Consider the following 21,368-nt stretch of genomic DNA (forward strand, 5'->3'; position numbering starts at 1 on the left):
TGTTAATTGGTCACTGTGACACTACTCTAGTGGTTTTCCTGCATCACTGGTTTTCAACAAATTGCACTTATTTTGCATTCACCTTGCGTTCAAGTTTTAATATAATCCCTGTTTAATGACTACAATACAAGCCGGTATAGGAGCAGCATTCAGAATGAACCACAACAAGTGATCACATGAATCACTGGATGTGGGTAGAGCAGGCTTCTGTTCTCCTGGATAAATCAACCGTATGCTTGAAGTCAGGCGTCTCTCTGGACTCCAGAGAGTGGACAGTTTGATTTCACTGGTCTGCACTGGTGAAGGGGTGTGGTGGAGGCAACACCATTTAGCACTAAATCATGTCGTGCAAGTGTGTGTTTGCATGTATGCTTATAATTGCCACAAGTTGTTATCACACAGGCCTGAGGGATTGAACAGTAGAGCAGTTTGGCTCACGGGTCAGTCGGACATTAGTCTGGCTCACCAGATATATGCTGTGGGTATGAGCCTGCCATTGCCCGTCTACTTTGTCTGGCACTCTCTTCCCCTTCCACTGTCAGCGCCGTCTGTTTTGCAAGGGCAACGTCGCTGCCGTCCTGTGCTTAGCACTGAATGATTGTAAGGGGCAGTGTGTAGGATACGGCGACATCTGAGGTTACAGATTATAGATCGCAATCGACTGAAACTTTTCCCGTGTGACAAGCGCCCTATCAAGAGCCAGTATTTGGTTTGTCCCTTCTGGGCTACTGTAGAAAGACGGCGGCCGGCTCTGTGAAGAAAACATACAATCTATATAATATTCTATTTTAGCCAAAAGATCCCTCTAACTGCTGCACACTGTTCCTTTTTTAAGGAAATACAAACAAGCCCTATATTTAACCTATACCGGAATGAAACTGTTTGGAACCAGAGCTTTCTTTAGTGCTGACAGAGCGCTTTGGAGCGAGGTCTCTCTATGCGAGGCCTACCGGACAGTGACCCACAACACCGGGGGTTACACTTTAAACACACCTAACCATTCAACGCAGAGTTGCCTCAGGCTTTGTTGTAATGGGGCTTCGACACGAGTATTGAACAAATCCCAGTCTGGACAAAGGACCGACTAACTCATTGAATTCCTGGGTTGTAGCACTTTGTTATGTTGTAGAATGGCAAGGAGTAAAACAAATCCACCGGCAGAATGCTCCTGAGCAAAACTCATGACTAAGAGTGGACAGCAGTGGGTGCTCAGAGGCCAGCGTGAGTATCGTGAACAATAAAGCACCAGAGAGTAAGGGTCGTATCTTATCTTTATTATACTCATAAGACAAATCTATTTGGTCAACCGTTATGCTCTCTGTAATAGAAATGATCAATGTCTGTCCATACCTGGTGGAGCTACACAGCTGCCTCTGACACTGATGACATGACGTGTCTGTATCGAGGCTAAACTAGAGCTGCGGTTTGGTTCATCTGCTGAATTTCCACTTTGTTTTAGCTTCTGAAGAAAACCCACTCGTGGCTCCCCGTGATGACAAGTATAGGAGAAAATGAAATGTCATGTGTAAACGTGTATGGGAGTGGCGATGACAGATGAGGCGAGGCGTTGAACTGCCTTGGAAGAGGGGTATAAATTTGTAGGAGCCTGACTCACCTTGAGAGCCTTGCAGTGCTCCAATTCATCAATCGGAATTTCAGATCAGAGCGCCGAGCATCGCTGCACTCCCAGTCAAATTTATTAGCATTTTACTGCCGCTTGTCTGTCGGTCGACAGCAACAACATGAAAGGGGGGGGGGGGGGGGCTTCTGGCAAGGAGTTGCCTGCTTTTAAAGGGGGATATGAAAGGAGAAATAAATACTCTGAAGTCTGGTCCCACAGGTCTTCAAGTCAAGATTATGCACGATTGTGGACATGCAGACTCTCCCTATAGTAAAGCACCCCATTAATGTTCATGGACATCTCTACACTGAGTGAGATACTGCAAAACGAGAAGGCAGAAATCCAGACAGAATCTATTAAATGTGGAGCTGCTTCTTTATCCCGGCACACAACTGTTGAGTCTATTTTTAGGATGCCGTTTTCATCCGTTTTCATAAACCATGTAGAAAGGAAACTCAAGCTGACGCGCTACGATTAGTCAGTGGAACAAGATGGTGAAGAATGCCTTTAAATCATCTGCGCCATCAATCCTGTGACACGAATCTGCTCTTCAACCAGTGTTGTGATGCGCGAGATACTGAATTGCACAGGCAAATATTCATCAGAGCTGCTTAAAGAGAGCAAGGAGGTGGAGGAAGTCAGTCGAAGATGTGTAGAGAAGGAAGTAAGCCTATGCAGAGGAGGGAGGGATCCATTCATATCTCCTTTCAGAGAAGATTATCTCCCTGCTCTGTGACATCTGGCTGGAGGAGAGCCACACCATGTCCAGCTGGCCAAGGAGTGGTGAACCAACTCAACGACTGTGGCGAAGGAAAACTGAGTCCTGCCTCCAGCAGGCTGCTTATCCATGCCAGTAATTACACATGCCAGAACTCCCAGGATGCCACGTGTAATTACCAGCTACGTCTGAGCACAGCCTAAAGGCACAGTGCTGCACATGGCGCAAGAGGCACCAAGCCTTACAGGGCCAGTGGGGCCTCATCACTGCAGATTATATATATAATATGTCCCTCCTTTAAAGGGAAGGGGCCCTCAAGGAGGACATATTGATGTTTTGAATAAGTCTTCATGTTATTTTCACAATCATAACAAGCGGGGACGTATTCAAGTGGCGAAATGTTACAGACAGTGTGATTGTTTTTTTTTTTTTCTTTGTCCCCAAATAGTAAAAATGACCCTCGCTGTTCCCTTGCTGAATCTCTCCGCTTTCACTGCAGTTGTTTGGGTCAGCATATACGGTACTTGCTTCACTGCAATTGCTGCTCCATTAATTTAGCAAGCAAACAGCCCATCACAGCATTACCTGTGGTCCCAGCGCTGTGCAGCCCGATTAGTTTCAATTTCCCTCCCGGTGACTTTGTCTCTGCTGCTGCTGTGTCGGCCCGTCGGCGGCCGAGCGGCTTCCAATCAGCTGAGACGGGTTTATCGCTCTGACACACTGAGGCAAAAGACGTCTCTTGTTGAGATATTGCTCATCCCCGTAGTCTTCTCTTCTTCTTGCTCCGCATGTGTCAGGTTGTCTGCTGGTTCTTGGAAGTGCCATAAACACCATCTGTCTCAGTGCTCCAGATATAGTGAGAAAATGAAACCGCTGAACAGATCGAGAGCTCTCCGGCAAAGGCAGTGACGTGCATCGTTTGTGTGATGAATTTATCCGATGCATTGGTGTTGTGGGTGACATTTTTCGGGGGTCATTATGCGCTCGTCACCAACTTGATGTGTTCTTTATGAGGGCTGCATTCGCTGCTTGTCGTGCTTCACTGCAGACGTTGACGTGAAGACGGCCTACAAGTCCAGAGATGCCCCAACATGTGCAGATTTCTTGTCTGCGGTGCAGTGAAGGACCCTCGTACAATCGCAGCCTCTTCACGCCATTCTGGCATAATGGTGAACCCAGTTCGCCAACAAGAGCATGGAGGGCGAATGTGATGTTTCGCTCACATTTGTTTTAATTTCAATGACACATTTAGGTGTTGAATGGCATACTAAAGGGCAGCCTGTAAAACAAATATACTGAGAGAAATGTATTTATTCTTTTGAAGTTTCCTGCCTCACAGCAGTGCTGCTGCGTTGCCTCCACATAGTTTATGTGGGTTGTTTTAAAGAGGTAGCTGATGTTATGCTCGTTCAATTTAAATCGCTCCCACTCTGCTAGTTTAGCTTCGCATTTTGACGATCAGTTGCTTGGCAGTTGTGTTTTAATGAGCGTGGCGATGGTCCTCGGTCAGGCGGAGTATGGTATGCTAATTATGATCCTGTCTTTACAGTAATCGCAGAGTGTTGTCTGCTTGACTTGTTGTTCCCTGTCCTCCCCAACCTGCCAACTCTTCAGAAATGACCATTTGTAAACAGGGGGGGGGGGGGCCAGAACTTCAACTCCAACCAATGCATACCAAGCGGTGAAGAGATGCAGGGCCGAGAGGAGGAGAGATGAAGAGCGTAAATCCTCATTACGTGTCTGCTAATAAGGAATTACCTCTTTCAGCTATACCTTTTTATTGTTGGAGTGCTATCATCAATCAAAAAAAGGCCCTTGTAGCCTCAAGCAAAGAATTGCTTTTGAAATTACTTTCTTTCCCAACAGGTCCTTGGAGACCTGGCTTCGGGGAATCCGGTAGAGATGGGAATGGCACCATTTGTGAAGGGAAGCCATCTTAGGGTCCCATGGGGGCCACGAGCGCTACAAAAATTGGCTGTATAAGTCTTTTTCTCCCAATTTAACGAGCTCGCTTAGCATAGGGAATTATAATAAATGAATGTTTGCTGTACATGAAATCAGCAGAGACATATTCAGATGATTGTGTATATCTTGCAGATAGCTTGAGTGTACATTTAGTGGACTTTATTGTTAACTGGATTGGTTTTTCTGCAGCTAGCTACAGAAACATAATATCAGTTACAATAGTAAAATCTCCACAGTCTTCCCAATATCTGGCTGTTTGCTTCTCACCCAGGTCAATCCAAAGCCACAGTCTGCTTTCCTCAGCTACCTGTGAGAGAAATGGAATCACACGCTGTCTCACAAAGTACAGCTTTGGCAGTACCTGACTTTTAGAGTGCAACTGCCCAGCGTAGACAGCGTCTGGGAATTTCTACCTTTTGTGGTGGTAGAATTTCAGACACACACAAAACAACTTAGGTGGGGGAAGACGATACAAGTCAAGTACGTGCTGGTGTTCCTCTCTCTCCTAATTGCCTGTAGTCTCTGGGGTGTGTTGTCTGGCGGGAAGCAGAGATGAGATGCAGTCGGGGCTGCTGTTTGTTCTTGCCAGCGTGTGGGATGTGAATGATAGCTAGAGCCCTGAATGATATCATTAGTGAACTACTGGTTTGTCTAACACACTGTAGTCTATCAGTGCGGAGAGCATGAGAGATGGCGAGATACTGAAGCAAGGCGGTGGGAGGACAGTTCTTCTCCCCTCTGTGTTTGAATGGGTACTTTTTTTGTGTCTTATCACAGAGCACCAGTGTTGACGAGGAGTAGCTCTGTACATGAGGTTGTTTGGCAGCCCATACATTTAGTGTGTTCATGGGGGGGGGGGGGGGAAACGGCTCTGCAGACCAACCCCTGCACATGAATCCATTTAGATGAGAACAAAGGTCTCAGACATTTTGAATGATATGGTCTAATGGGCTGGGTGATCATTCAGTATTAATGTAATGATGATATGATTGTGTTGTGTAATTAATGACTCCAAGCTAAATGTTATGAAAACATGTTTTCAGTCAATTTGTTCAAGTGTAGGTGTTACCTCCTATGAAGAGCTTGTTCAATGTATTTATATGCATGTGTTTTTTTTTTTTTTATACATTTGACATGTGATGGATAAAGATGTCATGACGTGTGAGGCTGTACTTAATGCTGCATTCACATGGAATCAGGCAGCCTGCTGGTGGAAAACACCTTCTGGACTGCACAGGGAAAACAAAACATGCACATAATTGCTATGGTGGTGGAATAAGATACATTGAAAACAATTATTTTGTGTCAACTATTTTATGTAATTATCCTAGTAATGCATGTAGCTATAAAATGCTTAATATTCTATTGCAAACTTAAACAACTGTCTCCGGTGTGAGGGAGCTACGTAACATCGTCCAGAGGCTGCAGAATGTTTAGATAGTTTAACTTTAGACGGCAATTCTAACTACTGTTATTGTTGAGTTATGTCAAAGTCTGTTCCTGTTACAAATAGTGTTTCACACATCTTAAAATGAAAGCGCCCCCCTCTGTGGTTAGCGTTGGGGATAAGGGTTGGTTCAGGTTTAGGTAACGGAAAAACACGTCTCAACACAACACTGGTGCTGCTCTTTTCCACTCACATGATATCCAGATCGCCGTCGACCATCTGCCTGGTTCCATGTGAACATCACGGCAATATTCTGGGCTGAATGCTAATGTCTGCATGCTAACATGCTCACATCAACAGTGTTTTATAATGAAGTCTGGTAGGTGTAATGTGGACAAAGTCCACCATCTTCCATTTAATTAGCACAGCATATAAACATACAAGTACAGCTGACGATGATGGGAATGTCATTAGTTTTACAAGTAATTAGTCAAAGAGTACTGGACAAATTCATATTTTGACCGCATTACTGCAAGTTCTATCCCAATAGTTCCTGGGGCATGACAAAGTAATAACGCTTTATCATAATATGAAACGGTGCTTTTTTTTTTAGGGACAAGAAGCTACAAAGAGGAACTCATTGCACACCAGAGGTCCTGTGTTCCTGTTTGAAAAGTTCCTGTCGAGGGAACAGGCTAGTCGCTCTTAATGTGGATTGTTATGTGGAATTGATATTTATTTCTGCTTTCATATCAATGATGATTTTGTCAAATCTTTTGTCATCTTTTTCAAAATATTGACTCCACTATCATGCTTAAAAAGTAATTTCCACAATACATACAAGGCCTTAACGTGTATATATCTTCATTGTCAGGTGGCTGTAATGACTTACCCACACAAAGCTAACAGCCATTGTGACTGCCTGTATTTGCAATGACTCATTGCTTCATTGTAAATAGATCTAGTGTCCCTCATGTTGCCTTCAATGAATAATTCCCTGTCAAACGCAGGTGATCTGTGCTCTCTGACTCACTGTTGAACATGGTTGCAAGGGGCTCTGTCAGGTGACAGTAAAGATTATCTGCTCATGCTCAACAGGCACTGTCGGTCATTATTATTACCCACATGATGCAGGCATTAAGAGGCACCGAGAGTTAGGTCGGGCTCCTCGAATAGATTTATCTGAGCCAGGGAGTCTCACTGGCAGCCAACAATGCACAAAAGCCGCTGTACGAACAAAGTAGGACAGTGGAAAGCATGACGTGTAGTAGCAACACAATGCAGTCAAAAATAACCCCGCATGTGAGAAATGAGATGGAAAAGAAGAGAAGGTTGTGGCGGTTAGATGTGATAATTGTGCAAGGACGCCAGGGACATGAAGATGAGTGTTGCTGACTCCCATCTGTGTCCCCTCAGTGCCAGCCCGTCACAGACGGCCACTGTCACAGAGCAGAAACCAGCAGCAAGTCTTCAGGGACCACACCAGGGTTTCTGTATGTTTTATCACATTTAGTTCAGATCACATATAGTGTACTGTCTTTGTTTTGGACTTTAAAAGTTGCTAATCCTGCCTTCCATGCGGCCACTGGTTCCCAATTTTAAGAGCAAAACTAAAATCCTGCAGAGGCAAAACCTGCTTGAATTGGGCAATCTGTTGCCGTGAAGATGGGCTTTGCATCTCGTTGTGTCAACATGACATTACTCAGAAGTTGATTTTCATCCTGTACAGAAATGAATGGAAACCAGCAGGGTTTTCTGAGGCCTATTAACTATTCTATTATCTTTTTCTGCAGATAATCGGTGCACTTTCGTACATCATCATTATTATTGGCAGTTCTCGTGTCGAAATGAATTATTGTAATATATTCTACCCGTCCATGCCTGCCTGGAAGCCAGGAAACATGTCCTAGCTAAGATACTGTGGCAATATGTAGTAAAAAGGGCAGGCATTGTAAGTGTACCTATAGGTTTTTTTATTAGATTGACAGAAAAAGCCAGTACAGTCCTTTAACAACAGCTCTCACTCTCAATCGGAAGCTCTACAGACAGACAGACAACAAACTGTCTGCAAGCATATGTGAGTAGGAGAATCTGTGTCTGATCATTGTCTGACTGACAATTTCCAATTTTGATTCTGTCTCTTTCACATCTGCATGCAGGCGTGTGGGCACATTAAAGGTGCAATATGTAAGATCTGGACACATGCTCCAAACCAATAGGGGGCAGCGTTTCATCTCTACTCCTGGGTCCATACAATATAAATGTACAGTCAGTTATCAAAAAGAAAGAAGCTAACCACTAACTAGCAGCAGGATGAGAATATGCAGGATTCAAGTAAACTTCTAAAACTTTGAGAGCCAGTAAAAATAACATTGCTATTTTATAATATTTACGTGTGGCGTCGGCCTGTAGTTTAAGTTAGAGCAACATCTTAAATACAAAAAGTGTGTAATATCTTTACTTCTACTACTATTGCTATTAATAATAATGGTAATGATAATAACTTTTGATTGGAGCACACTGTAAAAATACCATGCTTTGCAGCACAGATCCACGTTGAGCTGCTACAGTGGTGACCTGGCTGTTGATAACTGGAGTGGGATGTTTACCAGAGCCGGCAGCTCTGTCTTCAGTGACACACAAACTATGTGAAGGTGCAACGTCCCGACAAGTTAAAATCAAACGACTACTATTTTTACTTCCACACACGTGCAGCATCATCAGCACTAGTGACACACAGGTAACATCCCCCTCTCTCTGGGCCGCCCTGCTATTTTGACAATGACAGGTGGGAAAGAACAAATTGGTGGGCTCCGCATGCTTCATTCATCTATTGCAGGGTTCAGTTTGTTTTTGTGTGGTCATTTTTAGTCTTTTTTTTTTGCAAGCACATTTAAGATGTGATAAAACGATCACCTCTCTGTAATGCAGTCACGATGTCCAGGAAAAGAAAAAGTCAATCTATGTCATAATTATACAATAGCCCAAATCCCAGCTGGAGCTAGCCTCAGGTCCTAATATCAATATTATATTCATATTTTATTCAATTATATTTTGTTTTTTTGCAATTAATGGATAGTGATGGTCGTAAAGGGAGAGAGAGAGAGAGAGGGGACGACATGCAACAAAGAGCCGCGGGTCAGATCACTCTTTTTTTAACCCACTATCTACTAAATGGACAACTTTTATGAAAATAAAGTTCGTTAAAAAGTTCCACATAGTGCAGCAGTCTTTGGCTTATTTTCAGTGTTTTGCTTTTAATGTGGCCTACTTGACTAATTGCATTTCCTTGTGCATAAGATGATACATTTTGATACATGTTATAGATCAATATATACCTGTCTCGAATCTGACAGAAATATGTTACAATACAGATACAATAGAACTACATTAAAATGTCTAATTGTTCCTCCAGCAGAAGCCGCTACCTTGCCTTGTGTTCGACGGTTGTACAATAAATAAGAACGGGTTTCTACCGGTGACTCGCAGAAGGGTTTAAAGTGGATTTATAGATGTCTCATCTCTCATCTCTCTGTCCCCCTCAGAGGCCAGCAGAGAAATGTCGCTACGTGGTGGGCAGTGTCCTGTGCGAGGGGGAAGAGAAGCCGGATGAAGAACTGCAGAAGATGTATGAGAAGTTTGGCTTCAAGGTGTTTTCTCTTCCTGAAGTGAGCCACGCTGTGACCACCAGCTTCGACTGCACCACCCCGCTGTCTCACGTGGTGGGACCCTACAGGGTCTACCCCAGGCTGGCTTCCTACATCGAGGTACAGGCGATATGAGAATATGTTAGCACAATGTGGATATACCTGTGATCGATGGAGTCATCCATAGCCGCCTTTAGCTGTATATATTCCAGGATTAGTCAAATCTGCAATTAGTTAGTTATCAAACAGGACCAGTGAGAAACACAGGTGTAAAGGTTTAAGCAGTGTGCATGTCTCCAGTGTTTACAGGATGTCTCACATGTTTAGCAGACTGTTTCTCTCTTTAATCATTACTTGTTTCCTAACCTTCCACACTGACAAGTCTATGCCATCATATGAAGGAGTAAGGAGGTTTCTTATTTTCTCTTCCTGTTATTTCAGTGGGTGACATTCATCTTGTGAACTATATGTCCTCTTTTCTGCTTCCTGCTTGTCAAAAGACCCACATTCACGTGTTGTTTAATTCATCACATGAGCAGATGAGGTCTTTAAAGTAGATTAAGAATAGATGAAGTAGTAGGAAATGAAGGTATGCCTGAGTCCCACGGCCCATATGTTGGGCTACATGTCCTCAGGACAGGCCTCAAAAAGCTATTGACATTTACTGATGACATTTACACACATGGATTCATTTTGGGGCATCCCACTGCATGAATAATGCTCCGCGTGTGCTTGTGCGTGAGTGTGCGTGAGTGCACGCACATCTGTCCATCTGTTTGTTCAAGCGTCTGGCTCTTCACAAAAGGTAAAACTGACCCACTTCCTAGTCAGTAAATGTACCATTATGTCTAGAAATTATGATGGATTTTTCTCGCATTTGCCTTTTGTGAGTGGAGCTTTTTCTTTCTCATATTCATGAAAGTCGGAGGCCGGGTGCTCATACAAAACTGCCCGATGGCAAAAGGGTTTCACGAGTGCTGAAATTCATTGGGATTACTTTCTATTTTGTCAGCAAACTGCAGTGTTTGAATTGCCTGCACAAACCCAATGAATCATCAGCATGTGGTGGCATTATGCCATAGGAATAGGCCAAGTGTTCACTGCGTTGCATTGAGTCCTCCGTCAGTTGTTGTGTTGAGCACGGGAAAGTATAGGAGGCAAGGTGGCAAGGATGCCGAGGATGGGAAGGATGGCATTGTTCATTGACTGTTTCCAGCCCTGTCAGCATAGCGCAGCAATGCGACAGCCCTTGTGTAGCAGGCAGACCGTTTCTGAAAGGTCTCAGTTGGTCGGTTATTGGCTTTCATCCTGGCCTTCTACCAGAGACTTTATTAGGAAAATGGTAGTGATAAGAATATTTGGATTTTCTAATAAAAACGATAGCTATACAATCTGTTATGTGGGACGAGCTCGAAAATTAACCTCAACACTGTCTATTGCCTCCCAAATTTTACTAGTTAATTCTCCATATCGTAATCTGCCATGTTTCCCCTTTTATACATCCAGTCACCAGCTGCCTCTTTTCACCTGCCCTGAGGGCGTTTCAGATACCCCCCCCCTGCACCCAGGCAGCTCGACCAACCACTAGAAATTGCTCGTGAACTCACAAGAAATCATGATCTCTCTCCGGCTTCCCACCCAGCAAACACTAACAATCTCTGTGTTGTTGTCACAAAAGTCACAAAAGCAAAGACCAAATGTGTGATATTTAGCAGGTTTTAATAGTAGTGACATCAGTTCTGATCTACAAATAAAATTAAAAAAAAAACACTGAATTATCAGTTCATCACAGTTTACCAGCCATCTCATCTTTTTTGCAGTTTGGTCTCTGCGGCACTATGCACAGTGCAACACCCGACATCAGAGGGCAGGACAAACTCTACCATGTGTGCACTGACACAGACTAAATGATCTGAAGGCATAGAAACAGCATCCCTCATAGTGCTAAAATGTAGTAGTATTCCCTTTCAGGCGCCCGTGTTACATAATCATGGCCAGTGTAAGTGTGCATCTTTTGTGGGCGCGCAGCTCTGTCAGTCTGTAGTCTGTCCAGCTAGGAAAGCATCAGTTTTTACACTTGTCCGCCATGACGCAGAAGTGCTTGTCGCAGTCCATCAATTGACCTGAGTTCTCTGACAGGTTGTTAAGGAGCTGCTCCCGGACAGTCGATGGGCTAATAACACACTAACAACACGTTTGTTAGTGTTTTTAGTCTTGATGGGCATTGAAAGCAGAGAGACACTTGTGACGTAGCTCTGTACTTTTAATGAATCTACTGACAATCTCATCTATTTACAAACAGATGAATGGAACATTGTGCTTTACTTGATTCTCTTTTGTGGCCACTTGGTGACAATGCAACAACCTAATATTATTATCATTTAAAGTAGATATGGCTGATTTAGTAGATATGTGTTGGCAAACAGTTGCTAAAGCATCAAGCAGACACAGAAAAACATTAACACTTCATTTGAAGTCAAGTTTTTGGTACCTGGCAAATGTTCAATCTTTCTTTTTGCTCTGCTTTGGTCTTTACCAACTCCTGAGGGAAGTATCTGGCGGCTCCATACTCTAACTAGTTGCTAACTGCAGGCTGTTTGGCACTGAGCAGGTAGCATACAGTCCGTTCATACAAGCGTTTTAGCTGCTGCAGCATGAAACAAAGGCGATTAGAAGCTTGAGACTGAACAGAGTTGTGGGCAGACGCTAAAATACAACGTATCACCAGGAATTATTACCTGACTGTATCACCAGACTATGAAGTCGGAGGTTCATTATTTGGGGGTTTGTCACCACAACACCATTCATTAGACATTTCACCAATAACTCATACAAAAGTATTGATTGTGGCACCTTCTAAGCTTTGAAATTCAAGGTCAGAAACTGGCAAGACTGGGTAGGGCAGACTGGTGAGGTGGGCTCTCTGTCTGGCCAAGTTCCCAGCTTTTCAGAGTGTTTTCTCAGAGACTCTGGTACACCTGCTGGCCTCCCAGCGCTTATCAGAGAGAAGGTTAAGTGCATAACTGCCCTTTTTTTCACTTGAACACTTTCTCTCCAGTCCAACAGCGTCATCTCCACACCAGCTTACCTTTCCTTATCTGTGCGCAACACATAAGCTAATACACACACACACACACACACACACACAAGGAGGTATAATTGTGGCTTAAAAGATCGGAAGTAGGTGATTTAATCCTGACGTTTTTAACGTTCTGTTAATAATCAGAGGGTATCAATGAGTTTGTGGGATCAACAGAATGTCTGAGATCTTTGTAATTTGAGCTCAGCAGTTGTGTATTCATGTGACTCTAGTGAGTGAGTGTGAATGAGCACAGGATGCTTAGGATTGTATCATCTACTAGTTAAAAAGCCTGACGGTGAAAGAAGGAAAAAAGAAAGGATGAAGAAGTAGCTTTCACGCTATATTAAAGGATTCTGTCAAGCCCTGTTTGATCTTTGTGAAAGCAGCTATTCAAGACCTAAAGAATGAGATTGAACAATCATTGTGCTTCTTATTTTGGTGGCTGCGTCAGAAAATATCTCCCAGTAGCCCCTGTGAGCAGAAACGAGATGAGAAACCGATGGCTTCCACCCATTTAGTAATCCGTTTATCTGAATGAAGCTTAAAGCATCACGAACACATTCTTTTCTTTCTCCTCCATTTCACTCTATACGATGTGGTGCCACAGTTTTGTTTGCCTTGCAGGTCCCACAGCAATTAAAATGTAGATCTGTAAACCCCCTAGAAATGGGTTTGTTTCCTCTGGGGTATTCCACAATTGTACAATTTGGATGTACCTATTGTTGCTCTGTATGATTCTTCATATTGTGTTTATAGAAGACATATGTTATTTCAGGAGGAGGAGGAATCGTAAGCAGTGCTGACAAAACAGTCTCAGTTTCAGCTCACACATGCAGAATTGGAAAAACATAACTATCAGAATTTAAGCACATTCGTGTTTTTCTCAATTTAGTCTCTTGAAAGAAAGTCCAAGCAATTTATCAGTGTCACAATGATAAACAACAAGCTCAGTCTAAAGTAGTAATGTGGCCATATGGGCCATACACGCACAATGTTAGGTGAATGGGTTTGTTTCTTTTTGCCAATATGCAGCAGGTGAAGCTTATAACGTGACTGCATGTCACCGTGAGGAAAGGTTTGACTTTCCTCAAGCCTTCTTGACATTTACTTACCAAAATGTATTTACTCAGTCTTTATTGTCCCACAATAATCCCTTTTTAGATACCACAGTTAACCGAGATAAAAAACAAACATCAATAAGTTAAAAACATAAAAAAAATCACATTAAAGAGACAACAGACTTTCAACAATCCAGCAATTGCATCAAGACAGTTTGTGTAATATTATATTATACAAAAAGATATACACATTTTCTGTTCTGTGGTTGTATAATGAGGACTTACCAACTTCCTCATACAAACCTCTATGATGAGTGCGTAACCGGAATCCGACACTTATGGTAACACAGTATGATATACTGAATCTAACATTTTCAATAAAGATAAACTCCCATGTGTACATAAAATATCAACATCATCAATTGCTGATAGAGGCCTCGCTTGAATCCATTTTTTACTTTGCAGAAAAAGCATTAAACTCTCTAGTCTGTGATGTTTAAAAGTCAGATTGCCCTTTTAGGGAAACCCCAGGTATTTAAAAGTTAGGACTCGTTAATTTACCTTATTATTTACAGTAATAATCTGACACACATAAACATCCGTTGGCACCACCTCATCACTTATTCACACACTGATGATCGACTATCATCAGAGAGACCTATTCCATCAAGTCTGCTCCTGTATCTTTTGGACTCTCAGGGAGGAGCTGTGTCAAGTGATCCCACACCTGGGGGTGAGTTGAATTGGGCAACATAGGACACAGCTGGACAGGCCCGGTAAAATCAAAGGGTGAACTGCGTCCGAGGTCTTCAACTCCAATCTCCAGAGGGATTTTTTTTAACATTGTTAAGCAGGCGGTGGGTTTTCTTGAACTTGTTTTAATAGCGTCATCAATCCTCATGGGACTGAAGCATTGGAGATTCCTGGGCTGTGATATATAGTTTAACATCTGTAAGATCAAGAGGACAATCGTATTAGTGGCATCTCTCTCCTTCTGACTGCGGTGAGGTTGAGCTTTGGTTTCATTCGCTGGCAAAATGGAGGTGAGTCGTCTATGTTTTCAATTCTTTAGTTAGTGGCACCGTCATGCTTTACCACTGCGACTCTTTGATTCATCACCTGCATCCTGCTCATGGGTTATTCACCAGCCACTCTTCTCAATCTTCTTTGATGTTGTTATTTGTTGAATTTAAATATAGAAAATGTGTTTTGCTTGTCCACAGCATCTATATTTCATGCAATGGCCTGATTAGGGGTTATCCAGTGGAACTGAGCTGATTTCAGGTGTACCCACAGAGGAAACGGCAACTGAGATACCCTTCGCTCTACTTAGACGGTTCTGAAATGAATTGTTAACTGTGGAGCTGTATTGTTTGTATTCTCCTTTACATTCATTGAGCTTTACTTTCACCAAATCAGAATAGTCTTGGTTTCTAGAATATTTAGTATATTTCGTCTTCTTTTGCCTGTCTGTCTTTATCTCAGTCTTTGTGTCTCGCACCATGTGTGTGCAGCTGATAAACTGCATGCCGCCCGTCAGTCAACCAGCAGGAGAATGGATGGGGAATCAGGGACACTCCTGTAAAACAACTTTACTTCTTCCACCCATTGTAGCACAGTCCTGTCTCACTGTGTCTCTATCTCTAAACACACACACACAGACCATGTATTAATAATAATCCTGAATCATGTTACGTGGATATGAAAACAATTATTTTCCTCGCAAAAGTCAGGTGAGGGAATCGGCCCACTCACTGTCTCACATCCCAGCATTTCTGAACATCATGCCTTACATTACAGCTCTTCCCCTGCCATCGAGCTGACAGAGCTGAGTTTAGGTGCAAGTCTGAGGATTGCATTGTTATGCAGATAACAACTCTTGTTTTTGGGCTTTGTTCTATAGCATTTTGACACCCCACCCACGGAAGCCTCTGGGCTCATAGATAGAATAGCTCTACAAGGGTTTCTGATTTTCTATTCAGGATTATTTCAGGCATTGTTCAGAGATTGTGTTTTATTCCTTTATGTCCTGCCTTTCCCACCTGTCTCATCGTACAAAGTACATGGTAATGCAATATGCTAATAGGCTTTCTTTTCCTAAATATTTTTGGATGGATGCTGGTTGTCTCCGCAGCAGAGAGGGAGCTTAACAAGAAACAGTTAACCGGTAATATTTCCACACAAGGACAGAGGTCAACGCATATGAGGGCATGATCTGCAATTGCACAAGCTGAGTCTTTGAAAGTAGGCTTGCAGTCAAATATTGTTGAGGAATAGTTTGGTTTTGAAGACTTTTACAATTTTTTTTCTCTTTACTTTGAGTTAGACAGCAGCTTTGTTGCATCTCTGTATGTACAGTGAAGCTCGTACTTTAGCTCATTTTATGGATATCAGTGGAATCAAAGAGGACATCTTCACCATATGGTGCTTTCAAACTGGAAGCCATGGAAAAGCAGGCATTTGTCTCACCTGGGACATAACACAAAACACTTTTATAATACATGCATGAGACTATAATCATCTTTTTTTTTTTGCAGTTTCTGCTGCCCAGTGACACCATGTCAACCCTCATGAGGCACTCGTATGCTTTCTACCTGCAGCCTCGCGACCACATGTCCTGATGCAGCACTATTTGTCCGACACAGTCTTCTGCAGTATCATCAGGCATGTTGAGGTGTTACACGGTTCTACGCTGACCCTCCCAGCTCCTTTTTGTCAGGCAATGAGAACTTCCAACCAGCCCAAAGGGAAATGGAGGCGGGGGCGTGACAGGATTCTACATCTTTAATGCCTCCTGGGCTCAGGGCGCAGACTCCCTTAACTGCTCTCTGTTCAGCGATTTCTGCGTGGGATGGTGCGGGATAGCAGGGGTTGTGCCTGCGATGGCATCAAAGCCCAATGAGAGTCAATAAGTGAAGTGTGAGTTTGTGAGCGAGCGTGCGTCTGAGTGGTCTGAGTTTAAATGCAGGGTTGTGGTGAGAGCGAGATAAGTCTCCTTTATTATTAATGCTGTCATCCCACCGCACTGGTCCCTCCATTACATTTATTTTATTGGTTAACGCTTTTTGAAAAAATAATAACCTTAACATAACAGAAAGCAGCAGTCCAGAGGTGGAGGCAGCCTCTGACCGGCAATTCCTCATATTGTGTGTTTACAGTTAATATGTCTTGTTATCCCCTCGCTGAGTGAGTTGACAGTGTGTGGAGGAAACACTTGGCTGTAGATGCACAAGGCTATATTTAGACACCAACGAAGCTCATGACAGTTTCATCATGTTTTTTCGTTTTCCTTCCTACAAAGAAGTGGGCTATGATGTGCTGAAGCCTTGTCTACACACTGGGCTCTTCCCAACATTTCATAAAGTACAATTCACAGGTACTAATCTTGTACTTCTTTCTCCGCTACATAATTGATAGCTAATGATTTTACTTAAGAAAACATGTGATTGACAAAACGGATGTATTTCTATAGATTAAACCACCCAACAGTAAATTAATTCGTCAAAATAAGCTCCACCTCGACCAGATACAACATTGAACTGCTGCTTACATGTTAATGCATCAGTAATAATATTCCAGTAATAAATATATCTAATAATATTAGAAGCTATTCTTCTTAATAAGTACTTTTACTTTTGGTACTTTGATACGGAAGTACATTTTGCTGCTAATAGTTCTGTAGTTAATGTGCATTTTTACATTGAGGTACTACTTCTTCTACTTGATAAAAGGATCTGAAAGCTTCTTCCACCACCGGGCTTTTTAAAGCTGGACCACTAATATGCATATTTAGATTTTTAAAAAGTTTCATGAACCTGTCTTTTTGACAATGAAGCTCCTAAATTTGGCCAAGTCTGTTTATGGCATCAACTCTACTACAGTCAAAGTTCTTTGCAATGGCAACAGTACCCATAACGAAGGCCGCCGCTCTAACCATCCTGCTATGTTGCTTTGAATAGGAATGTCCGTTCTACTTTAAATGTATTTCTATGGTTTTCTGATACCGCCAGTCTTTCTGCTAAGCTACTTGCTTGCTGGCTGTGGCCTGATGTTTAGCATACAGACACGAGAGCGGTATCATCTAATCCTCGACAACAAACCAACAAACTGTTCCTTTAAGTATTTGATTTACTTCCACCTTTCAAGACCACGTTGTAAACATTCGAGCAGTCCCAGGCTTTAATCATCCTGCTGGTCTTGTAGCGTTGCTCTGAGGCTTCTATTGCTAGTGACAGTCCAGTGATGCAGTAAGTGAGGTTGACAAGCAGGCAAAAGCGTTTGTGGTGTTCTTATTGATTCCTGCTTCCCTTCCGGCTCTGGGATACTCTTCCCTCTGAAACTCCAGCTGTGCATCAAACACCGTGCTGCAAATTAGACTTTGTCTTGTGAGCTCACACGGACCGGTAGCGTTTTCACTGTGGTATCCGTGTGACCTGTGTGTGTGTGTGTGTGTGTGTGTGTTTCCGCTCGCCTGCTCCACTGTGTGTGCGCACGCTGTTCCCATTCGGCTTGCTGTTAAATTGGCCTTTCACATTTTTCTGACCCGCTCAGCCTCACCTATCGATATGTGAATAATGGTTGCCATGGTAATATTGTGACTAAGGCACAATGCATTGGTGTGCTTTGATAGGAAACCACAAGTTCCACATTCAGGTATTTTGTTCATATGAGTTCATGTGAAGGTTTTAAGGTGTCCTTGAAATTGTGGTAACTTTAAAATGTGCTTTTTATTTCCTCCCGTGATGAATGAATGCGTAACACGTTATATGTTCCCTTGATATTCAGCGCTGTCCTTTTCTTTCTGAGATTACAAATCGTGTTCTGACCTGCTAACCGATAATGGTCTGTTTGAATGTGTGGGCGTGTCCTGTTCATCTGCATGGAGAATGACAGCCGAAGTGTGCGACCAAGGAAACTAGACGAGGTTAGATGGCAAAAAACAGGACGTCTATGAAGCAGTACACTCTGCCGTGGCAGGTTGCTTTGTGGACATCTCAAAGAACAGAGTGGGGAGCAGTTTTATTTTGATCACACACATCAGATATAATTGTGGCACTCTATCTGTTAGAGGTTATTTTAATGTCATTCTACAGCACAAGGTTGCACAACGAAATGCCAGTTATAGCCCCTTTATGATGCACAAGAGAAAACTAAACATTTCTGTCTGGTGGTGTGACAGCTGTGCAGGAAACTATTTTAGATGGTAGGAACCATGTGCACAAATGGAGTATGCGTTAAAATAGGCACATGATGTTTAGTAGAGGCTGTTTAATACTGGAACCAGGTTATACAATCAAGATGTTGAATTTCCACCCTATAATGTCTTATTTCTAAACCACTGCCAGGACCCAATGAGCCCGTTCCTGAGCCATATGGTTCTTATCAGATGGAGCATATTATTTCATCAGTCTTTAATTACTTTTTTAGTTCATCACGTAGGTGGTAAAACGTTGCTGCATTTCAGGCAGGGCTCTACTTAAAAAATGTGACTAGACCTGAGTCAGGGTGGACCAGTATGGGTTCTGGTCTCTGTGGGCTTTAAGTTTTCAGCCTGATACAAACTCTACTCTCAATTACACCACTACTCTCTTCTATAAAAATCCAAGTTTGGTAGCAAGTTGACTTTGCATTCAGGTCTCTTTGTGGTTGTGACCACTCTGAGGTCTGACACTAGGTACAGCACTATGAAAATGATAAGACAATAAGAAGTGTGACAGAGTAATGCTAACAGTTTAACAGTTAAAATAAATATTAAAGATAGAAACTGAGAGAAAAATAGCTGGTTCACCTAAAAGGTTTAGCTCATTTTACGTTAACCTGGAGTTAAGCCGGAGTTGTTGCGTACTTTAGGGATGACCCCCCTTCACTTTAATCAGCAGGTGGCAACAAGACACAGGACCTTGTCGTGGGTCTTGAGGAGTTTTAGCTTTTATTTACCAAGTAAACTGTGCACACACTGCACTGCTACCTTCACAGCTATAATGTAAGCACTGACTTCATACTGATGGTCCCACACACACATGCTCTCTCTCTCTCTCTCTCTCTCTTAACCGGACACTCGCTAATGTTATGCCGGACTTGCAATAGACTGGCGGAAACCGTGACAGAGTATGTCAGGCAGATACGTAGCTGACCTCACAGTTAAACTACAAGACTTATTGGCAAAGTGGGGCATGTGTCCACGACAATGCACGGAACATCATGGCTTCTAACTCTCTCGGATGGGTGAACTGGCGACACCGTTCACTGCGTTGGTGGTAAATGATAGATTTAACCCGTTTGAGCAGCCGGGCGGCTTGCTCGGCACTACAACCACAGAACCCCTGCATGCAAGGCACTATGGTTGTCTGTCAACAGAATAAGGACATACTCTATCAGGTCTTTTCGTCTGCTGTACTGTACGGATACTGCTTCCAGAACTATGATTTAATGAAGAAAACTTTTTTTTTTTCAATTTAGTTAATTAATGGAAAAAGGACAGTTTTGTAACTCACACACGTGAGTGTGTCCATGTCAGCCGTTTGCACATTGTTCCTGGCGTCTCATAATGGTTTGGGAGAGTTTTACAAAATGAGCACGACAAAATGCAAGAGGCTGTGTTTTTACATGGTAATCAGATAGCATCTGTGTGCTGTGTGTCATCCCCTGCTTTAGCATTCGTGCCTGCGTTACAAAGAAAGTTGTAGATGCCCCAGCAGTGTCATCTCAGAATAAGAAAGCAAGCCCGTGTGGATGTTGTTGGTGAGCAGAGGGTGAAATCTGCCTCGCTGTACTTTTAATTCTCCCCAAGTCTGCTCCACAGCCGCGACTCTCTCTTCAATCAAAGGTCTCTATATTTTCCCACAACTGATTAAAAAAGCCTTGATCTCTCCATCTCACGCCTAGACCTGACCTCCAGGTTCGGAAGCGTATTGTCCTGTGGACCACATGAATCCAGTCCCTTCTATTAGTCACTCTGCCTCTCTGGCTGTCCCGCAGTGAAAAGGCCACACCGCCTTGCCACTGTGGGTGAGCAAATATTAAATAGATGCCAGATTACTGAGAAAGACCCCTCTGGGTGGAACATACGGCAGCTAATCCAGAACCCCTCTGGTTGTATAGACACAGGAGAAGAGGAGGAGTAGAGGTGTCAAAACAGATCAGCTGTTGACATTTCCTAAAATGTGTATCGCTTTTCTGTCTCTTGATTTTATGGCTGTTGTTATGCTGCAGACCTCTTTATTTGTGTGTATTTGTTTGTTCTCCAGTGGATGCATACTAAGATGCTGGGCTTATGTAAAGTGGCTACACAGACACACACACACACTAGCCTTTGGGCACTTCTGTACCAACAGCAGGGGAAAAGAGTGCATTATGTGGGGAGACAGGGCATGCTGTGTTTATGTGGCAAAAGAGGTAATAATCTGGTAACGGTATGCTGGATGCTGTGTAAATGCAACTTGTCCAACAATGATACTGTGGTTCTGGTCTCCTCTATTTTGCATTTGTGTTCTGTCTGTTTGACATTTGCTTCAGAGGTTATTTCTATAATTATACTACGTATATGTATGTAGGAATGTTTGCTATGTCGAGTGCAAACAGACATAGCAAACTTGTACAATCCCATCTCTCAAGAACAAACCAAGTAGTGCAAGGATGAGAAAATGGTCTTGCTTTAGGCTTATTGAGAAGTACTTTATTTAAGGGTTTTGCGAAGAGATTTTTAGAAATCCAACCTCTGATGCTCCAACACAGATGTTATAATAATAATAATAATAATAATACATTTTATTTATATAGCGCTTTAAAAGGCACTCAAAGACACTCTGCGACAGCCCAATAACAGCAATGTCAAAGAAGCCCTCCTATCACCAAAGCTCTGCAGTTAACAGGTCATAATAATGAGGGCAG

The 21,368-nt window shown here is 42.8% G+C and overlaps 1 protein-coding gene across 2 annotated transcripts in view; it reads left to right on the forward strand.

The window, feature by feature from the left end:
- Nucleotides 1-21,368, forward strand: part of tex264a (testis expressed 264, ER-phagy receptor a) — a 59,446-nt gene that overhangs the window by 3,237 nt on the left and 34,841 nt on the right. For both annotated transcript variants that reach the window (XM_076110387.1, XM_076110388.1), the window contains exon 2: nucleotides 9,237-9,458. In XM_076110387.1, coding sequence (XP_075966502.1) covers nucleotides 9,237-9,458 — 222 coding nt within the window. The remainder of the gene's footprint in view (nucleotides 1-9,236; nucleotides 9,459-21,368) is intronic.

This window comes from Anarhichas minor, unplaced genomic scaffold, assembly GCF_050575085.1.
Source record: "Anarhichas minor isolate MPS153535 unplaced genomic scaffold, ASM5057508v1 ptg000043l, whole genome shotgun sequence".
Taxonomy (NCBI): Eukaryota; Metazoa; Chordata; class Actinopteri; order Perciformes; family Anarhichadidae; genus Anarhichas; species Anarhichas minor.